This window comes from Ceratotherium simum, chromosome 30 (genome assembly GCF_057802395.1).
Source record: "Ceratotherium simum simum isolate JZ-2026a chromosome 30, ASM5780239v1, whole genome shotgun sequence".
In the NCBI taxonomy this organism is placed as follows: Eukaryota; Metazoa; Chordata; class Mammalia; order Perissodactyla; family Rhinocerotidae; genus Ceratotherium; species Ceratotherium simum.
Window position 1 is genome coordinate 29,303,684 of NC_141929.1, and position 22,930 is coordinate 29,326,613.

The window sequence follows — 22,930 nt, forward strand, 5'->3', positions numbered from 1 at the left end:
GCCTAGTGGTGGAGTGTTCTGGAACCTGACTGTCTGGCTTCCAGTCCTGGCCACCATAATTGAATTGTGTGATCTTAGGCAAGTTATCTAATTTCTGAGTGCTTGAGGACCCGAGCCCAGGGAACTAGAGTCAGATCTCTGAAAAGAGTAAAATGAGAGTAGTAACAGATGGTACCCTGTGGGGTTCTGGTGAGGATTACATGAGCTAACGTGGAACACTTGGTACAAAAGGCCTGGCATAAGTAAGCCCTTGGTGAGTACCAGCTGGTGTTGTAGAGAGGCCGACTCTGGAGTAGATGACACGGGGAAGAGGTCTCTGACGCTCATGCTGGATTCTCCTTTGTTTCAGGGTCCCGGATTGCGAGTTGGCTGCCGAGTTTTTCAGTTGAAGTGATGCACACCACCAACATTCTTGGCATTACGCAGGCGAGCAACTCCCAGCTTAATGCAATGGTAAGGCCCGCTGACTGCTTTAAGAAGATGATTAATAATCAGAGGGGATGTGTGCAGTGTGCATGACCTTGTTGGTCTTACTCTGCTGTGGCAGAATGGCAGGATTTTCAGGGGCGTTTTATTTATTCACTGGGACCACTTAAATTCCTGTGTTTTAAAATTTGAAACTGGTTTGGAAAGCGGCTTTCATTATACTTGTGTGGCAGATAATCTCACCTTTTCTGAGCACTAGTAGGTTCACTCTGTTGTGATCTAGGCCAATCTTGGGACTCTTCTTGATTTTAACCAAAAATATGGGGGGGATTATTGACTGGAGTGAATGATGTGCATTTTATCAAAAATTGTATTAGGCCTACCAAATGTGTTTTTTTGACCCCTGTCCCCTCCCTCCCCCAAATAAATAAATAGATATCCATACACACACACACACACACACGTCTGTGTGTGTATCTCTACCTTGAGATATTGAGGTATGCTGTTGGCTCAAGGATATTGTTCAGATACTTCAAGATTCTTTGTATTTTTCTAAAGCTTTGTCATATGGTGTGTATTTTTATTTTACAATGTTGCAGAAACGTGTTTCACCATTGTTGAACTTTAGTGTTCTTTGTGGTAATAAATGCAGGAGTCTTAAAATGCACACTACCTTCGTCCTGCTTGGATGGGGCCTCTGGCTGACCTGGGTAAGCCTGACCAGTACTTCAGAAGGTCTTTGGTCATTGTTCATTCATTAGTTAATGGTAATATATTTATTCAACAGATTTGTACTGGAATCCTGTTCCCGTGATAGGAACTGCACAGTGTAACCAAACTGCAAAGCACTTGCAGTGTAAACAAGGTAGATGTGAGCCCTACTCTCAAGAAGTATAAATTCTAGTTGGGGAGACAGATTATAAATACAAAGAGATAAGATCATTGCTGATGGTGATGAGTGCTCTGAAGGCAGGAAGGCAGGCGATGTGGGAGAGTGGGCAGGAAAGGCTATTTTAGAGGAGGCTTTCGAAGAAGTTCTCTCTGAGGAGGTGATATTTAAGCTGAGAAGAGAAGGAGGCAGATCAGGGGGAAGGAGGCAGTGAAAACAGTAGGTGCAAAGGCCAGGAGATGAGAAAGTGCTGGAAACCGAGAGAGGTCATTGTGGTTGGAGCCTAGCAGGTTGGGGACCAAGATTGTGGCGTAAGTTGAGATTGCAGAGCCAGCTCGTGCAGGGATCTGTAGGCCACGATCCAGTTTAGATTTTATAATGAAAATATTAGAAGGCCACTCAAGGCTTTTTTTTCTCCCCCAGGGGACTGAGAGGGAATGATTTTGCTTCTGAGAGGAGAATGAATTAAAGGGGCAAAAATGGAAGCAGCAAGACCAGTTAGGAGGCTGTGCAATAATAGTTCAGGCAGAAGATGGTGGCTTGAACCAGGGTGTTGGTAATAAAGATGAAAAGAAGTGGCAGATTAAAGGTATTTTTGGAAGATGAACTGACAGGACTTGACAGGGCTTTGATTTGCATGTGGGGGGAGTAGGGGGAGGGAAGTGCAGGAACGAAGCTGACGAGCTGGATTTCAGTTAAGCAGCTGATGGTGGTACCGGGTATTGAGTCTTGAGGGCAAGACTGGGGGAGAAACAGGCTGGAGGACCAGGACTCAGCATTCTGTTCGGTGGGGAAGTTGGAATGTCTGTGAGACATTCAAGTAGAGATGTCACGTAGGCAGCTCTGGAGCTCAGGAAAGACATCAAGCTGGAGACACACATTTGGGAGGCTTTTTTTGGTGCGGGGGGGTGGTTATGTCTGTAGGTGATATATAAAGCAGGAAACTGGATCTCTTCAAGGGAGAGAATGTGGCTTGCAAAGAGAAGAGGATCAGGGCTGAGGTCTGGCACAGAGAGAGGAGCCATGACCATGGTTTAGAAGGAAGGAAACCAGGAAAAGGTGGCAAGTGAAGCCTGTGGGAATTCTTAGAAGATGAGGGCAGAGAACTGCGTGTTGGATTTGACAGGGTGGAGGTGGTTGATTAGCTGGAGAAGAACAAACAGTTTCCATGGCCTGAGGGGTTGAATACTAGATTGTGGTGGATTGAAAAATGAGTGGGAGCTGAAGAAACACACAGTATCTGGCAGTACGTTATAAAAGGGAGTGGAGAAGTAGAGGGGGTAGCTTGATAGGCATGTGGTATCGGGAGTTTTTGTGTTTTTAAGACTTTTTTTTTTTTTTAAGATTTTCCAACAGGTCATTTATCCACAAGTTTCAAAACCTATAGAGGAGTATCCAGTGAAGTCATGCTCCCATACTTTCCTCTATCCATCTAACCACCCTCTGCCCCCCATAACAACTGTGGAATCATACAGTATTTGTCTTTTTGTGACTGGCTTATTTCACTTAGCATAATATCCTCAAAGTTCATCCATGTTGTAGCGTATGCAGAATTTCCTTCCTTTTTAAGGGTGAATAATAGTATTCCATTGCATGTATATACCATATTTTGTTTATCCATTTATCCATTGATGGACACTTGGGTTGCTTCCACGTTTTAGCTATGGTGAATGATGCTGTGCACATGGATGTAAATATCTCTTTGAGACTTTGCTTTCAATTATTTTGAGTACCCATGGGTCTTTTTTTAAAGATAGATTCTAAAGCATGCTTGGTATGTAAATAAGAATGATCACTAGATGGGGAGAGATGAGTGGTATAGAACAAACCGAAGAGTTAACTGAAAGAGCAAAGACCTGGAGGTGGAGGGTGGGGTTGGGAGCCAGAAGAGGAGAGAGGCGTCCACCTTTGTTGAGAGGAGGGATGGAAGTAGCTACCGGCTTGTTTTTGAGATTTGGTTTAAAAGGAAGGCATGGCTCATAATAACCAAGAGGTGGAAGCAACCTAAATGTCCGTCAGAGATGAATGGATTAAGAAAATGTGGTATGTACATACCATGGAATATTATTCAGACTTTCAAAAAGAAGGAAATCTTGTCACATGCTACAACATGGGCGAACCTTGAGGACATTATGCTAAATGAAATAAGCCAGTCACAAAAAGACAAATACTGCATGATTCCACTTATATGAGTTATCTAAATTAGTCCAACTCTTAGAAACAGAAAGTAGAATGGTAGTTGCCAGGGGCTAGGGGGAAGGAGGGAATGGGGAGTTGCTGTTCAGCGGGTAGAGTTGCCCTTTTCCAAGATGAAAAAGTTCTAGAGATCTGTTGCACAGTAATGTGCATATAGTTAATACTACTGTACACTTAGAAATGGTTAAGATGGCAAATTTTATGTTATATCTTTTTGACCACAATAATAAAAAAAAGGCCTGGGTTCCTGCTGGCTTCTGCTTCCTCAGTGAAACCCTCAGCCAGGTTATCAGCAGAGAGTGACAGTGACATCCTGATTGGCATAGATGGTCTGGGAGTGCGGTGGCCTAGTGTGGCCACTGCCGGCTCCTGTCAGGCTCTAGGTGTGTACTTTGGGGGTTAGGCAGCGGTTGAAGCTCTGCACGTGGATCACCTCACCAGCCTCCTTAAAAGAATCAGAACTCATGGGCATGTAACTCCCTTAGGAATAAGAATTGCGTTCTTGGACTTGGTGTGTTCAGAATTCTCAGAGAGGCCCTTGCTTTTCTTCCTCCAGTTCCATGATGGATTGAAATAGCCTATTTTCAGCACAACTGATTTACTAGAACCATACATTTTTTATAAAGATCCAATAATTAACTTAATGGATTTTCTGGAAGAAAAGCTCTGGTGGAGTAAAATGAATCTTGAACACTTTTTTATTTGGGAAATGAAGAGGAAGCTGTTTAAGAATAGTGAAGAACATTATCTGATTATTGAGGTTTTTATGGACTTTTCCAGTTAGCTTTGATTTGACCTGGGAAAAAAATGACTGACTGACATTCATGCAAACAATAAGGGGATTCCCGGCTAGTGGAGGCCTCGGGCCCTTCTGCTGCACACTGCTTGTCTGGCCCTCCCCCACCTCAGCGATGCCTCTGAGCAAAGCTTTGTGCAGGTTTCCCCTGATCTCGTCTCTCAAGGCCCTGACACTGAGACACATCCCTCTCTTTCTACAGTTACCACGACATGTTCCTTGCGAGCCCATATCCCAGTAGGAGATTCATTCAAGATTCATTCATTCAAGTGCCCCTAAAGCAACTCTGTTTTCCCTCCTCTTTCTTTTTTTCTTTTGATCATTAGAACTTTTCCACAAATAAAACCTTGAACATAAGCATTTGTAAAATAAATATACACATACGAAAAACAAAACCTGGAGCCTCTTTGATGAAAGTATGAGTGGTGGTGTGTCGAGACCCGTGCTTGCTCCCGCTGCACACTCGCGCCCACTCTCCAGCGCTAAGTGGACTCGGAGACGTTTCTGGAGTACAGTTTGAAAACTACAGCTCTAATATTAGGAATTCACTTTCTTTATCATCTTCTCAAATTGAGGTGTAATTTACATACAGTAGACTGACCCGTTTTAGTATCCAGTTCTGTAAGTTTTATCAAACCAACACAGTTCTGTGACCACCACCACAGTCAGGATACGGGACAGTTCCATTCCCCTCCCCCCAGATTCCCTTGTGCCCTTTGTAATCACTTCCTCTCCCACCACCAGCCTCTGCAACCGCTTATCAGTTTTCTGTCCCTGTAATTTTGCCTCTTGTAGAATGTCATATAAATAGAATCCTACAGTACATAGCCTTTTGAGTCAGACTCCTTTCACTTAACATAATGCGTTAGAATTTCGTCCAAGTGGTGTGTATCAGAAGTTTCTTCCTTTTCGAAATTATATCTTGAAGGAAAACACATTTTTATACCTGAGTTAAACTGAGCTGTAAAATGAACGCCTTTTACAGCTAGCATGTTCTGGTTGAGCATGTTTCGGGACCCAGCTGGGTTTCTGTGCTGTTTTTAGTTTGAAATTGGTGCTGTCCCAAGTTATCTGTTTGGCATCCTGGGAAAGTACTACAGGGAGTGCAGTGTGGTGGTGATCCGCAGAGTGGAGGTGGCCCCTTACCCATGTGTTCAGGGCGGGCTGCCAGGTTTGGTGCCCAGAGCCAGCCAGACACCGTGACCTCACTGAGTCACTGTTGAGTGAACATTTCTGTGGTCCTCTGTTTTTGTGTTCCTGTAGGCTCATCAGATTCAAGAAATGTTCCCCCAGGTTCCATACCACCTTGTGCTGCAGGACCTCCAGCTGACACGCTCGGTTGAAATAACAACAGACAACATTTTAGAAGGACGTATTCAAGTACCTTTTCCCACACAGGTAAATGGGGGTTTTAAGTGTGACAGATGGATCATGTCTTTACAAAGATTTAATTCTCTAGATTAACTTTTTAGTTACTTAACAACTGAATATCATTTATGATTTGATGAAGGGTTTCTGTGAATTCCCTAACTTTCCACATTATGACAGAACATTCCCATCAGAGAGGCTCAGATTACGACAAGGACAAATGCATTCAGGTAATTTTTTGTACAGATATGCACCCCAAACTGGCCTGCCCTTGCCAGTCCAGGAGGTCATGGCATCAGTTCCTTCAGACAAGATTAGCAACCTTTTTCTGTAAAGGGCAGATAGAAATATTTTAGGCCTTGTGAACCATACAGTCTGTTGTAACTTTTCAACTCTGCCGTTGGAGCACTAAAGCAGCCAGGGACAAATGTAAATGAATGCGCCTGACTGTGTCCCAGTAAAACTTTATTTAGGAAAGTAGGCGGAGGGGTGAATTTGGCCCGCAGGCTGTTGTTTGCTGACCCCCAGCTCTAGGAGATAATTCTGCCTGTCCCTGGTTGGCTTTGCACACTAGTGTGGGTTTCCATTAGGTATATAGCTGTGCGAGGCTTGTGCTTTTCACTTTTGTAAAAAGGTCAGATTTCCAGGCCCATCATATAACCCTTTCATGGGTACAAGAAGTATTAACAGTTTTTTTTTTTTTTTTTTTTTGGGAAGGTCAGCCCTGAGCTAACATCCACGGCAATCCTCCTCTTTTTGCTGAGGAAGACCAGCTCTGAGCTAACATCTATTGCCAATCCTTCTCCTTTTTTTTTTTCCCCCCTTTTCTCCCCAAAGCCCCAGTAGATAGTTGTATGTCATAGTCGCACATCCCTCTACTTGCTCTATGTGGGACGCGGCCTCAGCATGGCCCGACAAGCGGTGCATCAGTGCGCACCCGGGATCCGAACCTGGGCCGCCAGTAGCAGACTGCACGCACTTAACCGCTAAGCCACGGGGCCAGCCCCAGAAGTATAAGCTTTCTGGCAGGACCAAGGAAGCATCTACCAAGAAATTATTCAACTTTGTATGCAAAAATATGTGGAAATCTATTAATAAAAGCCTACAACTTGAGACTCTTGGAAGAGGGAACTGGCCTGGAGTTTGGAGTCGAATGGGCTGAGGTGTTAGACGTGGCTCACCAGTCCTTACCAGTTTGACCTGGTTGTTGCCTGTGGATTTCCCCAGCAGCAGACCCCGAGACAGGGATTCAAATGCAAGTGGTTAATTTGGGACATGTTCCAGGAAACACAGGCAGTGAGTGGGGCTCTGAGATGGAGAAAGGAAGGCGGCCAGTAAAAGGTTTGTTACCCAGCAGGTCACTGTCGTGGTGACTGGAGCTGGACCCCACTGGGGGCCTCTGGGATCCCTGGGAACACACTGTCCCTCCTGAGCGGGGGGAGCTGGGTGTTTATACACCAGTGCCGGTAAGTCCATGTCGAGGGCTCCTAGGGGGCACAGTTACCTCATGGTGCCGGCTGGGCCCTCAGGCAATGCAGTGCAGGAACGGCCAGCCAGCGCTGCGGGACAGGACCTGCAGGGAGGGCCCAGAGTGTCTGCAGCTTGGCCGAGATCTCAGACTGGCTGAAAAGGAGAACATTAGCACCTGTTTCGTAGGATGTTAAGAGGATAAATGAGGTGATCATGTCAGGTTTTCCACGAAGCGTTGAGTCGGTGTCATCTGATGTTGTCGTTTCGTTATTGTGCAGTTACTGTTACTGAAAGGGAAACTAAATGTGGAGCCCATTGATACCTCTCAAACTTAGGCCTTAGGCTTCTTTGTCTTGTCTTTAGTCTTAGTGGCATTTTCGGTTCTTCGATGTTGCCAGCGTTGTTAAAGCTTGGCGCGGCTCTGCACTGTCTGTGGTGCTGTTTCTCTTTCAGCGGTCAGAGAGCATCAGACCTGCATTGAACAGTCCTGTGGAGAGGCCAAATGGTGACCAGGAGGAAGGAGAAACTTCTGCTCAGGTGAGCTCTGCACACTCAAGAGAGTGTGTGTGTGAGATCAAGGAGGAGTAGTGTGGTACCTGGCGGTGGTCTTCAGTCCTGCCTCTAATGTTTGGGAGGCTAGGGTGGGAGTGTCAAAGAAGGCCGCTTGCCACATCTGCCTCGATAGTTAAGGTTAACAAACCAGGCTGTGCCCATGGCGTGGCCTGCATTTCCACCCAGGGCCTGCAGCCCACTGCCTGGGCATGGTCCTGAGGACCTGGAGGAGAAGGGAACCATGTGCCCCTGGGCCAGCCCAGCCCCTGTGAGCTTGAGTGGCAGCACTCGGGAGGGCAGAGAGGGAGGCTGGGCCCGGACTCAGGGTGACCGGACCCATCCAAACCCAGAGGGGGACAACTGGGCTGAATTCTCTAGAGCTGAAACCATCGAGTTAGTCTCTCCCACACTTCACCTGTCCAACTCAGCGTTTCTAGGTACTTCCATGAATTTCAAAAAAATGAGACCCTTTGAGTGTGTGTGTGGTGGGGAAGAAGCGTGGTTGTTTGGGGAAGCAGATCTGTCTAGATATCCACTTGGGGAGGCTCCCCTAAACAAAAGCAGCTCCTCTGTCTGGTTTGCAGGGCAGAGGCACCCCCCCACCACCACACACACACACATGCTCTTAGCCCCCCACCCTGGGGGTCCAGTTCACATCCTTTCCCCGTAATTCCCATTTGCTTAATCAATTACCATACTTTCCAAAAACTTTCTTAGGAGACTGGAAAAAAACCCCAGACAACCCTATCTTGTGTTTCCATGTTAGTGACATGCGCGGCTTCCCACACGCAAGGCTGGGGTGTGAGGGTGGTGCTGCTTCTCCACCAGCGCCGGTCAGGGCTCTTCTTGAAGCAGCTGCTGTAACTGATGAGTCACACGCAGGCTGCTTTCACCTCGTGTGTTTTTCCGCAAATAGGAAACAGTAAAACTCCTAAGACTTTTTCAGATCTGTTGCTGAGTTACATTGTTCGTATCCAGATCTGTGACTGGATTGTGCAGCGTTTGTACAATGGTGCCGACTGCTGGAGGAGGAGGAGTTGTTGGTTTCCAGTATTTTGCATAGCTGGCTTTGCTGAGATTTGAATGCTAGACTGGCTCGGGGGCATCTGTGGTACAGTGCGTTCCATTCCTGTCTCTATTCCCTAACTCTATTTTTAGAGTTAGCATGAAGATTTCTGAGTTTTTCCTAACATTGTGGAGGGAAAGTACTTATTTCACAAGGAAACTTGCTGTATAATATTTTCGATGATTCTCAGGAAATAAAACGTCCTTGGATAAACATCAGTTAATAAAAACCCGAGTTGAGCCCATCATCACTTCAGCTGCTTATCACTCAGTTCAGAGTTTCCCCTCTGGCCTGCATCAGTCAGGGAGGAAGCTGGCAGGGGCCTGAGGGTGGGCTTCTGTTTCCTTCCTTCCATCTCCTCCTCCACTCACCAGCGGCTCTTGCTAACTGCCTCCAGGGCCAGGCTCAGGAGGAGAGAGGGTGGGGATGGCCCCTGTGTCCCCAGCAAGCACACGTGTGTACACGTGTCTGTGCAGACCCCTCCGTGTGCCTCACAGTTGTTATCTTACGGGTCTCCCTGCCGTGTCTGGCACCAGAAACCTCAACTATCTACTTCCTTTGAACTTGGACTGGCTGGTTATGACCTCCCCCACCTTCATGGGGTCACTCGTCCCTCCAGTTGACCCTCTTGGGCAAAGTCTGTTTCACCAACATCAGGCTGGTTCCCTCCTGCAGGACCATGTCTGCTCTTCAGGACACACAGCAGGGCCTATGGTCAGTGGAGGTCCTACTTGCTCCCGTCACAGCCTTTTTTAATCTGCTGCAAGCCAGTGTCTTTCTCTTAGCTCTTAAAAATAGGCCTGTCTCTCAGCCTCTTCCACCTCAACTTGTTGTCGCCTAGAGGGGGGCGCTGGGCTGACACGGCCAGCCTGAGTCGTGTCTGGTAGCATGAGCACAGAGGGTCGGGCACCTGCCTGAGCATGTGGGGGCACCTGCGCATTGTCTTTTCTTCGGAGCTTCAGCCAAAACCCAGACAGTCCCATTTTAACATCCGTACACAAGGAACCACGTGATCTTATGTCTGTTTTAAAAAGACCGTTAGAATTTACCCTTTTTATCTGCTTGACTGTTTTCAGAGTTAAGTGAGGGTATAAAATTCATGCAGTAAGTGTAGTAAGACTTGTTTAAATTTTAGAGCCATTAGTAGAACTGAACAGAAAATTCCCAGAATGCAAACTAGCAGTTCACTTTATTCTTATTTTCCAAGAGTACAGTTTTGAGGTGCTTATGTTTTTCATAGTGGTAATCGTTTACTTATCCCACTAATATTGAACATTCAGTATGAGTCAGGTCCTGTTCTTAGTGGTACAGAAGCCAGGTGCAGTGCTGCCCTCCAGGAGTCCGCACCTGCCATTACGCGTCTGCACGTGGTTCCCTGCCTGGCAGCCTGCCTCCCTTTGGGTCCAGAAGAACGTTATTTGGGGCACTCTGGCCGAGTGGGGAATCTGCTTAGGAGGGCAGCCTGTGCTCACGGCGGCCCCTTCTTCCTCCGTGTCCAGACTGAGCGTGTGCCGCTGGACCTCAGTCCTCGGCTGGAGGAGGCGCTGGACTTCAGTGGGGTGGAAGCCGAGCCCAGTGAGGGGGAGGACTTTGAGGCTCGGGGCAGCCGCTTCTCCAAGTCTGCTGACGAGAGACAGCGCATGTTAGTCCAGCGTAAGGACGACCTCCTGCAGCAGGCTCGGAAGTAAGTTGATTATACCAGCCCTGCTGGTGTAAATCTCAGGTCAAAGCCCTGTGGCCTGAAGGCCGTTGTCATGTTGGACCCATATCATGTCTTTGTAAACAGATGCCAACATTGAAAAACCATTACCTGTCACCTAAAAATCAGATTTCAGATCTCTCTTGGAAAACCAGAGGCTCTGGTAACCCTGGGCCCAGCTGGTGACCTCTGGTGGGCAGGTGCCATCGGTTGTCTCCTGTGGGTTGTCTTCAGCCACACTTGCGTGGAGAGCACTTATGTGCCAGCGTGTTCTAAGCCCTTTATGTTAATTATTCTAATTCTCTTAACAGTTCTAAAAGCGAGCATTGTAATTATATCCACTCAACAGACTTAAACCTGAAGAAACTGAGGCCTAGAAAGGTGAACACTGGCCTGATGTCTGGCACCCAGGCCCTCCCTCTTAGCCACTCTGCCTTCAGCCCAGCAGACTGCACGTCTTTGTGCTGCCCACCCCCACCCCACCCCGCTATGGGTTGTAGCTGGAGTATGGAGCGTGAGTGTGGGGACTTAGTGGGGGTCTGTGTGCGTGTGTGTGTGCGTGTGTGTGTGTGTGTGTGTGTGTGGTGGGTGGGTGGGTGTCGGGCAGAGGAGAGGGCGGAGCTCAACAGCCGCCTGCCGGGCCTGCTCCCTGGTGCAGTGAGAACTTAGGCTCCTCCGTTCAGGGAAAGGTGTCTTTCATGGGATGGTGCTAAGTGACAGCTTCATGAAGGTGCTGGAAAACGGGGAAATTAAACATTGTGTACGTGTTCCAGAGCTCCCTTCTCTCGTGCAAATCCTTTGTTTTTTTATAGGCGTTTCTTGAACAGAAGTTCTGAAGATGACTCAGCCTCAGAGAGTGGCCTTCCCTCGGAAGGCACGACCTCTGACCCCGTGACCCTGCGCCGGAGGATGCTGGCTGCGGCTGCAGAGCGGAGACTTCAGAAGCAGCAGGCCTCCTAGCGCCTCCTCGCCGTCCTCAGTCCTCAGCCGCCGCCTCCCGAGCAGCGCCCGCCGGAGAAGCCTGGCCCAGATCTGCCTGCTGTGGAAGAAGTGGGCTTGACTGCATTGCCGCTGTATAAAGCATGTGGTCTTCATAGTGTTTGGACAGCTGACAAATTTAATCCTTTTTTGTAATACTTTCTATGTGACATTTCTCTTCCCTTTAGAAACACTGCACATTTTAACTCTAGGCATGATCTCTTTGGCATTGACTGGACTTCTTAGGGTTGGGGGAAGATCCAGAGGAAGTGGGCATCCAGAAACCCTGAAGCAGGCAGCTTCGATGACTGCTTTCTGCATAAGTCACAACAAATGCTGGTGTCTTTAGCTCCAAATCTGGCAGGAAGTGTGTGTGTAGGGGGCTGGATTCATAAAAAGCAGTGTGGAGATGTACAGCATGGGCGTAACTCCACACTGCTGGATAATTTCTCTTGTCAAACTGCTGTTCTTAGTGAGGGTGGGGTTTGGTGCCTGTTACAGAGGCCAATGTTACACAGGCCAGACCCACGGGCTCCTGGACCCCTGGACTGCAGGGCTTCTTGGAAAGACGACTCTTGGTTTAATACCTGGAGCAGAGGAGGGGAAAGCCCAGGGCTGTGGAGTGTGAGGAGGAGACCCAGTTGTGTCCCAGTACGTCCGGACTCACTTTCTGAGCCCCCAGTCCAAAGCTGGCTTTATTTCCGTTACCGCTGGTGCTCCTGCCTCTCACGAGTCCACCCTGTGGGTCTGTCCTCCTTTCTGCATTTCATTGCCCCCTCCCTGGACATGGGAAGGTCAGCACTGAATGGGTTAAGCAGCGAGCTTTGGTTTGGTCAAGTGAGTTAGGCAATGCCAAGGGCAGTGGGTTGGGTCCTTGGAGAGAATGTGGGCCTTCCAAGATGGGAGAGTCAATTTTGGAGGGCTTTACTGAGGAAATAAAAGATACCTTTGTGTCTTTCTCCTCTGGGCCCCTTGTTCCTGTTGGTTTGGTTAAATGTAGAAAGGGAAGCTGTGGAATCCACCTGCCCCGGAGCAGCCCTCGGTCCTGAACCTTTTCAGATGCTTCACACATTTAACTTTAAAGAATTTGAAACACAATCATAGGTTACATAGTTCAGTTTTATCTCCTATTGGATTAAGTTTTTTTAATGTTTGAAAGCATAGTTTTATGGTAGTCCTTTCAGGAAGAAATCCAGTATTATCTAAAATTATTGGCAAAGTTGTATTGTATGTATTTTACATAACTGAAAGTTTTTAGAATGTTGAAAAGTAATTGAAAAAAGAGTGATGACTAAGTGTTTAGGCTGAGATAATTTATTTCAATAAATCTTTCAAAAGCCTTACTTTGAAATGCTGTTAGTAAATTTCTGTGATTTTTTAAAAATTTGTTTTGCTGAGAGCATAGCTATTTGTTTGTTTTTATTGTGAAACAATAATAATAAAAAGCAAACTCTTCTGGTGTGTTGTGTGTGGCTCGAAGCTAAGGTGGTTTTTTTCAGAGGTGCCAAAGTTAGCTCCCATGTTGATTTTGTCTACCGTTTTGGTTGGAGGTTTTTTCCATCCTTATACTTCACATGTTGCACACGTTAAAGATGACACTAATTCCGTGTGTTCTTATGTTTCAGATGTGTAAGAAAAATGGTTTGGAGCCAATTTTAGGGGGTCTTGAGACAGTGGAATATAGCAATATGACATGGATCAAAGCAGAGACACACCTTACATAGCTTAGAATGACCCAAAAAGCCAAGTGGTAAATGCACCCCTAGATTTTACACCCGGATAGTGGAGAATTCTGGGCGCTATCCTGTCTCTTGGCTTTTGTCACTTCTTGGGGGCACCTGGGACAGATGCGAAGGGCAGCAGCGGGAGGCTAGGCCAGTGTCCTGTTACACTGTCTTGCACTGTCTTCCCTGCCCCAGGATCAGGGAGCCTGTTCTCACGCTCAGCCCCTGTGGCCCGGAGCTGAGGCCAGGCTGCTGGGTCAGGTTTGGAAACAGAACAAGAAGTGGCCCGGCACTCGGGCAAATGCTGAGTTGCCGTTGCCCTCTTTGCCTCTTCTGGAGGTAGTCTCTGTTACTCCCTCCATTTTCTCATTGGCCCTGATTTGTCGACATCTTGGGTTCTCGGTTTGGTTTCCTTCCCCCAGGTTTGGAGGCTTCTATGTACCATAGAGAAAGATGATCCACGTGGCTGTTTTCCTTCTCTTAATATAAACCCTCAGTGCTCAGGTGCACTTGGACCTGATTTCCCACCTGAGCTGTGTAGACGATGTGCTGTTAGCAGACGTGGTCCTCTGGGTGTGACTTCCCCACTGTGCTGCCGAGAGCTCTGCTGAAGCACGGCACAGTGTGCCAGAGGAGCCGTGGCCTTACCGGCCAGCTTGTCGAGGAGTAACCTCTGCCTGCCCGTCTGCCCACCTGCCGCAGGCCCTCCAGCATTGGGAAGCCTCCATTGCTTATCTCATTGCCTCTGCGTTTGTTAGGTTAGAAGTTCTAAACCTGACTGCACACTAGTCACTGGGGAGCTTTTAGAAGCCATGATGCGTAGGTTCTGCCCCCACGCTACTTGTTCTAATTAAATTGGTCTTTCCCTGCATCCTTTCCCCCAAAAAACCTTCCTGTCTTCCATTTTAAGGAAGATAAGGCAAAGAAACTTCTCTTGGTTTTATCTACAAAATTCACTTGAAAGTTGCGAGAGAACGCTGTGAGACTGTGGCTCGTTGTGGAGAAACTCGGGTATACCACATGGAGACAAAGTCACAGTGTCAGCCTTCCGCCTGCGTCCTGGGTTGCCCCCCAGAGCAGTGTTTTGAAGTCAAATTGTGGCCAGGAGTGCAGCCTTCCCATCGACAGAGATGGGCGTGGGCTCCCCCTGCACATGTGTCAGGGTGAGGGGAGCTGGCAGGAAAAGCACCGGCAGAGGGTGGCCTCGCTGGCTGGCAGGCTCGGCCTGGCCGAGCAAGTCCAAGGGTGCCCGGAGTGGTTGTTTCTTGATAACAGGAGGGAACTAGCCTCTTATTCCTTCATCTCTGCAGCAGTATCAGCCCCTCCCTCCACCCCCACTAGACTCAAGGAGAGGCCTCCCTGGGCTGATAACTCCTATCGGTGGGTGTGTAGAGAGGATTCCAATGACTTGACCTCTTGGAGGCCCTCCCTTCTCCCTAGATGGTATGCATAGCACCTGACTGCTTGGCTAATAAGTGATCGTGGACATGATGCAAGGATTTTGGTGGGCTGTGTTCCCTCCAGGTCCCAGTCTCAACCGATTTGCTAGTTATTACAGCAAAAACCTGGCAACCTAGGGGAGTTAGTGAGACCCGCAGCCTGGAGGAGACAAGAATCAGACTCTGCCTGCCAGGCCGTGCTGATCTGTTACCCCTGTGTCTTGGGTCTGCAGGGGGCTTCCTGGCATCCACGTGTGGCAGAGGCGGCTTTTAAAGATGTCCAGATGAATGAGTGTGACCCCTTGGGTGCAGAGGGCCCAGGCAATATGGCCCCATTCTTGGGACCACCCATTGTCCCACTGTAGTGGAACCACTGGGGACAGAAGAAACAGGATCCTGTACTAGCAGGAGATTTGGGCTTACCCACCCTCTCTCATTTTTTCCCTTTCCAACCCTCAATTCCTTCCTACCCTCGAAAACAAACCCAGCTGAGAGTGAGGAGGAGCTGGTTGGGAGCCGAGGAAGAGGACATCTGCAGGCAGGGAGTGAGTGGCCCATTCCTCTGCCCTCCTTGCTCCCGGGCGGCTGCGCTGAGCTGGACGGTAGCACTGAGGGGGGACGTGGAGAAGGTCCTGGGGGGACTCTTTATGGGGCACCTACGGCCGTACCCGCCAGCCTCCAGTGTCTGTGGCCCAGTCCAATCCCACCTTCCCTTTCCTGTCAGAATGAAACCCGAGGGTGAGAGAGACTCAGGAATACAGACAAACATTCTCTTTATTGAGCTACACATGAATTTTCCATTAGTCAGAGAAGTTAGACTGGCAGTGTGTAAGATATCACAGAAACCTCACCGATTGGGAATAGAAAGGCTTAGAAAGACCCGTGGGCTTTTTTTTTCTTTTTTTCCTTTTTTTCAAGTTTTTTTTTTCTGTATTTTTAATTTTTTGTGTGTTTTGTCTTTTTGCCTCCTTTTTATCTGAAATGGCTGTGACTGGTCTTCTTCAGCAAATATTAAGTCTTAAAAGTGAAACCGTGAAGAGGTTTGGGGTTTGGATACTAGTCAAAGTAGAAATGACATAGGACTGATCATGAAAACTGTGGCTTTCATGGGAACACTACATTCCATCTTTTTTTTTTTTTAAGATTTTTTGTGGGTTTTTTTCCCCATCTCATGGTATTTAAAAAATTTTTTTGTCCTTTTTATCTGCAGCACAAACATCCCCACATGAGAAAGAGCGAACACAGGTCACTGGAACAAAGGAGGAGGTGGAGAGGGGCGCACACACACAGGGAGCATCCATCTGAGAGGCTGAGAAGCGGAAATGTCAAAGGAAAAAGAGCCACAACCCCGTGTCCCAGAGACTATGAAAGCTGATCTGGTATGTAACACATAGTGTGCAGCAGGACAGAACTAAACCGAAAAGTAAAAAAAAAATTATAGGGGGAGTCTGTAGAAAGGGGCTTGATGGGAAAATTGTTTTCTGTGGGTCTCTATCTATATATTTGATGGGTATTCTTTTTGGCAGCTACTGGCCAGGGAGAGCTGTGCTTTTTCTATACAGACCTGGAGAGAGCGTGTGGTTGGAGTGGTTGGGGCGGGGCGCGGGGTGCAGGGGGTGTTCTGGCAGCCTCGGCCGGAGCACCCCGGGGAAGAGGGCGTGGTTGGGCCAGCACCCCTGCAGGTGCACTGGGGGCCCCACCTCGAGGTGGGAGGGGGGCTGTGGGTGCAGATGTGTATGTTTCTTTATTTCAAAAAAAGAAAGAAATATGGATGTAATGGTGAGTTTTCTTTTTTCTTTTTTTTTTAAGCTACAAAGCACATGAGAAATGTTCTTTTTTTCCTTGCAAATTCTAAATGTAAAGACTCAACTAAAACCGGATTCTACAGCATTCTACAGAAATACACAGCCGTCAGTCACTCTGGGGTCGTAGGTTAGACAGGGGCTTGATACAGAAAGGCTGTGTGTCTTACAAAAGCCAAAAGGTCATGCTACCAGGAGATGAACGTCAACAGCAAAGAGTCCATGAAGCAGTCTGTAGAGAGAGAGATAAGGGGTCCAGTCTGACCATTTTCTTTGATTTTAAAAACCAACCAACCAACCAAAAAACCCTAGAACCTTTTTAATAATAATTGGGGTGGGGCAAGCTGGGGCACATCGCAGGATGGACCGAGAACCCACGGGAAGCCTGTCCCAGGCCCCTGGAGGCCTCACCCCACGGGACCCGGCCCGGTCAGGTCTACACATCTGGACCGCCCTCAGCCACTCCTGTGCCCTTCTCCGCATCTCTCCCCTCTTCCTACCTGTCCTCTTGGAGGGAGGCTGGCTTCAACCCTGCAGGTGAAGCAGAGCCCTGGTTTGCACGTCCCCACCCCTCAGCTGCTTGTGGAAAGCAGACCAAGTCTCCCTTTTCTCTGACTCTGCCTCGTTCACATGAATAAAGAAAACTCAGGAGACAGTGGATTGGTCGGAGCAATGATTCTTCTAAATTCTTGAAATTAACAACCACCACCACCACCCAAAAGAGAAGCGTCCTTAATTCTTCTGTTGTTGCTGGGGTAGAGGGCAGGGAGATGTTTAGGGTATTGGCCATTTTTTTAAGGGTTCTGGAATTCGCACAAGAGCAGGACAGAACTGAGAGCACCCAGCCTCAGCGGGTGGCAGCAGAGAAACAGGCTGCACTGAGCCAGGCCTTCCTTTGCCCTCCCCCTGCTCACAGGAGTGGGTCTCGGAGAGTAAGATCACGTGGCTGTTCTTAAAAGGATGGACTCCCAAATCCGGAACCCCGTCACGACGTGTGTGCGCACGTGTGTGTATGTGTGAGTGTGCATGCACACGCGTGCATGCTCACGTGCAGTCCCCGGACAACCTTCATGATCTACGGGATGGTGGTCAGTTCTGTCTGAAGCTCTTCCTAGTACAAACTAAAAAGAATTTTTTAATATATATTTGTATATATATAAGGTTTTGTTATGCCTTTTTAAAGTTTATTTACCAACTTGCATGTGTGTGTGTTTGTGTGTGTGTGTGTGCGCATGTGCTAGCGTTTCTGTGGGTGCTGGAATCATTACCAAATAGGTTGCTATACAGGACAAGAGGTCAGTACAAGCCGCAGCCCCGGAGGTTGTTGGCGATGATGATGTCGGTGACGGCGTCGAATACCACTTGGATATTATTCGTGTCTGTGGCACAAGTCATGTGACAATAAATTTCTTTGTTGGGTGAGCGGTTTTTGCTTTCAAATTGTGCTTGGATGTAGGCGGCTGCATCTTCATAGGTATTGGGGCCTGTAACAAGACACAGAACAGGGGAGAGGCCTGTGAGAGCCAGGGCGCGGCGGGCTGGGGACGCCAGGCCGAGGAGGGGGCAGTGGCATCCTCCAGGAGGCAGGAGGAGACCGGACGGGACAGCAGAGGCTACCGTGGGGCACTCCTTCTCCAGGTGCAGTCGCCTTGACATTAAAAACCACATGAGGCTTAGCGTCGCCTGGCTTCTGACTTTTCCAGGTCTTTCCCTCCGTTTTCACACCGGACCCACCCTGGAGCCCTGGGAGGACAGTGGCCACAGGCTCCCCCTTTTGCTTTCTAGAAGAGCACACTGAGGCTGGGGCCTGGGACTGCCGTTCCCAACACTCACCCCTGGTCTAAACCAGTCCTGCGGCTTCTGATAAACCAAGACAATGACTTCTGGTGGAAGAGGTCCGGCAGGGGGTGACCCAGGACTCGCGGGGTCCTAGGGCATGCTGGGTGCCGAGCTGGCCTGGACCTCCCTGGGTGGCTTCCTTTAATGGGGAGCCACTTGGCAGGGCTGGGAGCGTCTCTAAGCAGTCCCAGTTCTTGGCTGAGTGGCCAGGACGTGGGGGGCACTGGCATCTCCTGGGTGGGAAGTTTAAGTGGCTACCAGCATGTGTAATACCAACTGGGGCCCCGTGATCCTTCTGGGGCCTGGAGGGGGGATCTGTGATGATGTGAGGACAGTTTTCCCACCAGCTGCACCCAAACCCTGTGGCCCTGCCCTGCAGACAACTTGCAACTAAATACCACAACATGTGGACCAACACGGAATTACCTAAAAGCCCATAAAAGGATGATGCCCCATTTTCCTCCGTGCCACTAGCATCTGGCCAGCATGGAAACAACACAATCTTATTCTGAGCGTGTGAGATGGTGCCTCCCCTGCCCACTCCCCGCTCTGCCCCGTTCTCCAGCTGTAAGTGTGAGCCACAGGGGCAGGCTGCGGTTTGGGTTGCTGGAAGGCTTCTGCAGCCAGATAAGCAAATATGAGAGGTCAGGGGTAAGAGGTGGGGACATCCCAGGAGTGGGGGTCAGGGTGGAGACCAGCTCGGGGCCGCCCACCAGGCATAGCCTCCTTCTCAACCCCACTTTCTCAGTCCACTGGGCCCCAGTGGCAGAAGTGCCCTGAGCAGCGAGTCCACAGTGAAGCGGGCAGGTTAGTGGCAGCTCAGGGACCAGACACGGCTGCAGAGTGGACCCCATCAAGGCTTTCTGTCCAGAGGGTACCAAGACAGGGCACTGAGGGAGGTGAAAAGTGCCCGGGCAGGACTCCGGGGCCGCCCAGCTCGCGCCCCGCAGTGTCTGCTGAGTCTGTGCCCTCACACAGCCTGGCGCTCCCTTCGAGCTCGCCTTGGACACCCGGCCCTCCACCTGTCCCCCGCCCGCTTGCCCCTCCAGCTTGTTTTGAGTCCCCACAGGCCTTGGTACCCCATGGGGCCACTGCATTGGTGACCATTTGTCAGCCATTGTGTTGGAAACTAGATCCCTCTGGAGGCCCTGGAGAACTCAGATGTTTCCCAAATTCAGATGGACTTTCTCTGGGGGCCTCAGCACCCGGACCCACACAGCAGTAGGACTGACCACTCCTCAGACCACATCCCAAATCGGGCTCTGGCGGGGCAGGTCCCTGGGGACAAGGAAAAGCCTTCGGGTGAGGCCTGCCAGGGCGTGGCTGCTGAGCCCCATCCAGCCTCCACAGCTTTCTGAAGACCTGACCTGGTCCTGGAGGGCCCTTGCTGAGGCTGGGAGAGGTCAGCAGTGGCTGCCGAGAGGGGGCTGCAGCCCGGCTCTGCCCGCGGGCAGGGCCCTCCTCAGCCCAGGCAGCCTGGGGCTGGGCCTTTCGGGCCGGTGCCTTGCCCTCCTGGACTTGCTCCACCCTGCAGAGGGCACCTCCTCCACGGCCAGTTCCCCCTTCCTTGGTTTTCATCCTCTGAATAATACTAATGACAGTGACGGCCAGCGGTGATGTGGCCCTGGCGCTGGGCTCGCCATTCACCCACATGGCCCCTACGCGGTAGGCATTCTTGTCACCTACTATGGTGCTTAGGTGAAGCATGAGGCACAGGTGATTAACTTGCCCAAAGTTGCAGAGGTCTGGCTCCAGAGGCTGCTTCAGCACGCCTGCCTACTGGGGACTTCATGCTCCCGACACCTGTCAGACTGGGGGCCTGTGCTCACCTCCCTCTCCTTGCACCCTGGGATGGGCAGGAAGCTTGAAGGTTCACAGGCACCGCAGAATGTCAGCGAGGAGACAGGCTGTGCTCAGAACAAGCTCGTGGGCCCTTCCCCATACCTGAGGGTGAGGGGCAGCTCTTCCCAGCAGTGGAGCAGGGTGGAGGGGCCAGCATCCATCTCTGCTGGACTCTGGTTGGTTCCGGGGCCTGCGTAGCCCTGGGAGCTGAGCCCATGCCCTTATCTCACTCTGGGGCTGTCAGGGAGTGGGTTCTCGGCTGAGCCGACCTGTGACACATCCTCCTCTATTGCCACCCCAGGGGCCCCTGGAAGGCTCCCAGTCCCCAGAGGGACAAAGGCTGGGCTCTGGCGTCCCATCAGCACTGCTCTAGCCTTTAGCAGCAGCCCAGAGCCAGGCCAGCCCACAGCAGCCACCCTGCCTCAGCTGCCAGAGACAGCCCAACACCTCACCCACCCATTCAGAAAGAGCTTCGTTGTGGGGGTCTGTGATACATCTCCTGGGAGCCTGACAGGTGAAGAAAGCCCCAGAGAAGGCGGACGCAGGGATAGGGTGGGCTGGGAGTTGAAGTGGTTTGATTTGGGGAAAAGACGAGAGGTGGAGGAAGAAGGGGAGAGAGCAGGCACGATGGGGTGGGGGTGGGGGAGCAGGCCTGATGGGGTGGGGGAGCAGGCGTGATGTGGGGGTGGGGCGTGGAAGGACCTGCTGGGCGCGGGCAGGGCTGCTGCACACAGGACACCAAAGCAGGTAGTTGAGAAAGCAGGTGGGGAGAAAGGCAGTCCAGGCCCCACTCCTAGGCCATGTGTCCACTTGCTAATTCAGGTAAAAGTGCTGTGTGGCCCGGAGCCGCCCAGGGTAGGGGTAAGGGGAGGCCACTGGGGAGACTAGGGGAGGCAGAAGAGCTTTTCTAGAGGGTGACCAGGATGAAAGGGGGAGGGAAGCTGTGGTCCTATTCTGCTTCCGGATCCCTGCCATGTCACTCTCGAGTGACCTGGTCATAACACATATGGATCAGGAGGGTCCACTTCCCACCACACCCAGGGCTGTGTCCTGGGAAGGGCTGACCCTGGCCACGCCCTAGTGTTTTTCTCTGCACCCCTGCCAGACCCTGGTAGTGGCATCTGCACGCCAGCTGGTGCTGGCCCGGCAGCCTGTTCCTGAGCCCCAGCAGCCCCTCCACGCCTCTGGGAGTGACGTGGGTCCCTGGCAGGGTGGGGCATTCTCCTGCAGAGGGCCGCCATGACACCCACCTGTGTACTCAGGAAAGCAGATGGTCAAAGGTGACTTCTTGATCTTCTCACCAAAGAGATCTTTCTTGTTGAGGAAGAGAATGATGGAGGTATCGATGAAGAACTTGTTGTTACAGATGGAGTCGAAGAGCATGAGAGACTCGTGCATGCGGTTCTGCAGCCCCAGGCCGGGAGGAAGACAGAGCAAGACAGACAGAGGGAGGGAGAGACGGAGACAGGGAAAGAGAAGAGGAGAATTAGGTTTGAGAGAGAGGAACTGGGCTCCTCAGCAGCTCAGGAGGGGCTCCTGTGCCCCCACGGGCTCCTCCGAAGGCTGACAGACAGACTTGCGATCTGTAACACAGCACAGAGCATTCAGAGCAATCTACACCCATCGTCTCGGGGCTAATGGCAGAGACCGGACTGGGAACCAACCACAGCTCCCTGGGTGCGGCTCAGGACAGGGTGACCTGGGCTCTCGCCACTACAGAGGCCCCAGTCACAGAAGGGTCTCCCTGCATGGGCGTGTGTGTGTGTGTGTGTGTGTGTGTGTGTGTGTGTGTGTGTTGAGGGGGTTGCTGGACGGGAACCCAAGAGCTGGGCTTTGGCTCTTCCCGTCTGGACCTTTCCTCTTGGGCCTAATCTGTGGGAGGGGGGGGCGACCTCCGGGAGTGGTGAGGGACGCTAGGCCCCTCCTATGGTCTGCGGGGAAGTCAGGCCAGGCTCCTGTTGGCATCCTCGGGGGCCACCACTCTGGGGTGGGGGCGGGCCTGGGGGACTGGTCACACCTCCTCTGGCTGGGTCAAACTCAGCCACGGCTGACCCTGCAAGGAGTTTTAAGCAATGCAGACATGAAGTACTGCCTTGCACACAGAAGTCTATTTAGCAAATGAGTGAATATGATGGGCACTCCAAATAAAGCAGAATCCAGCCTTTTGCCCTGGGCAAGGACTGACTTACTCTGTGGTGGGATGCCAAGCATGTGAACTTGGGCATTGTTTCTTGGGAGTGCAGAGGAGCATGTCTCTCTGTGAACTAACCCATTTCTGTATGGAGGAAGGCGGCTCCTCCATGAAATGTCCCTTCCTGGGGGAAGGGACAGCCACTCATTTTCCTCAAGAACCCTATCCTAGCCCTGTGACCTTGTCCACCCCAGAACAAGCCCCAAGGGTCTACAGCTCAAGCCCAGAAGGAATTCCAGGCTACACTCTCCCTCTGAAGTAAGAAGACTGAAACAAATCATAAAGAGCAGAGAACTGGTGTGGGCATAGAACTGGTGTGGGCATCGCTGGGCATTATTCACGGAGAGATGACCTCATCCCCGGGGCAAGCAAGCAGTAGGAGCTGAGTCAAGTTCTCGTTCAGTTGCCACGGCCGTCTTCCTCTACCTGAGCAGACGGAGGGTGGGGAAGATGATGAAGTGACCACCACCGGTCATCGAGCCCTGCTCTGCGTGCACAGCACTCAGTATTTTACCTGCCTCGTGTCATTTAGCCTCATCAACCCTTAGGGGACATCCAGAGGTGACACAGCTGGGACCTGGAAGATCAGACTCTGGCCAGATCTAGAGTTTAAGCAATGTAATGGGTTTCTCCAGTCAACATGAATAGTCCGT

At 50.5% G+C, this 22,930-nt stretch overlaps 2 protein-coding genes across 4 annotated transcripts in view; one reads left to right on the forward strand and one right to left on the reverse strand.

The window, feature by feature from the left end:
* Positions 1–12,895, forward strand: part of AMFR (autocrine motility factor receptor) — a 43,302-nt gene extending 30,407 nt beyond the window's left edge. The window contains exons 10-15 of one of the 3 annotated variants that reach the window (XM_087420233.1): positions 350–453; positions 5,571–5,705; positions 7,599–7,682; positions 10,263–10,447; positions 10,774–10,843; positions 11,275–12,895. In XM_087420233.1, coding sequence (XP_087276359.1) covers positions 350–453; positions 5,571–5,705; positions 7,599–7,682; positions 10,263–10,447; positions 10,774–10,843; positions 11,275–11,298 — 602 coding nt within the window. In that variant the 3' untranslated portion in view covers positions 11,299–12,895. The remainder of the gene's footprint in view (positions 1–349; positions 454–5,570; positions 5,706–7,598; positions 7,683–10,262; positions 10,448–10,773; positions 10,844–11,274) is intronic. The other 2 variants (XM_004431621.3, XM_087420234.1) reach the window with 2 other exon arrangements.
* Positions 12,896–15,359: 2,464 nt separating this feature from the next.
* GNAO1 (G protein subunit alpha o1) overlaps positions 15,360–22,930 on the reverse strand; it is a 171,979-nt gene continuing 164,408 nt past the window's right edge. The window contains exons 7-9 of the mRNA XM_004431620.3: positions 21,337–21,490; positions 17,674–17,889; positions 15,360–16,637 (exon numbers count right to left, since the gene is read on the reverse strand). Of these exons, the coding sequence (XP_004431677.1) occupies positions 17,702–17,889; positions 21,337–21,490 (342 nt within the window). The 3' untranslated portion in view covers positions 15,360–16,637; positions 17,674–17,701. The remainder of the gene's footprint in view (positions 16,638–17,673; positions 17,890–21,336; positions 21,491–22,930) is intronic.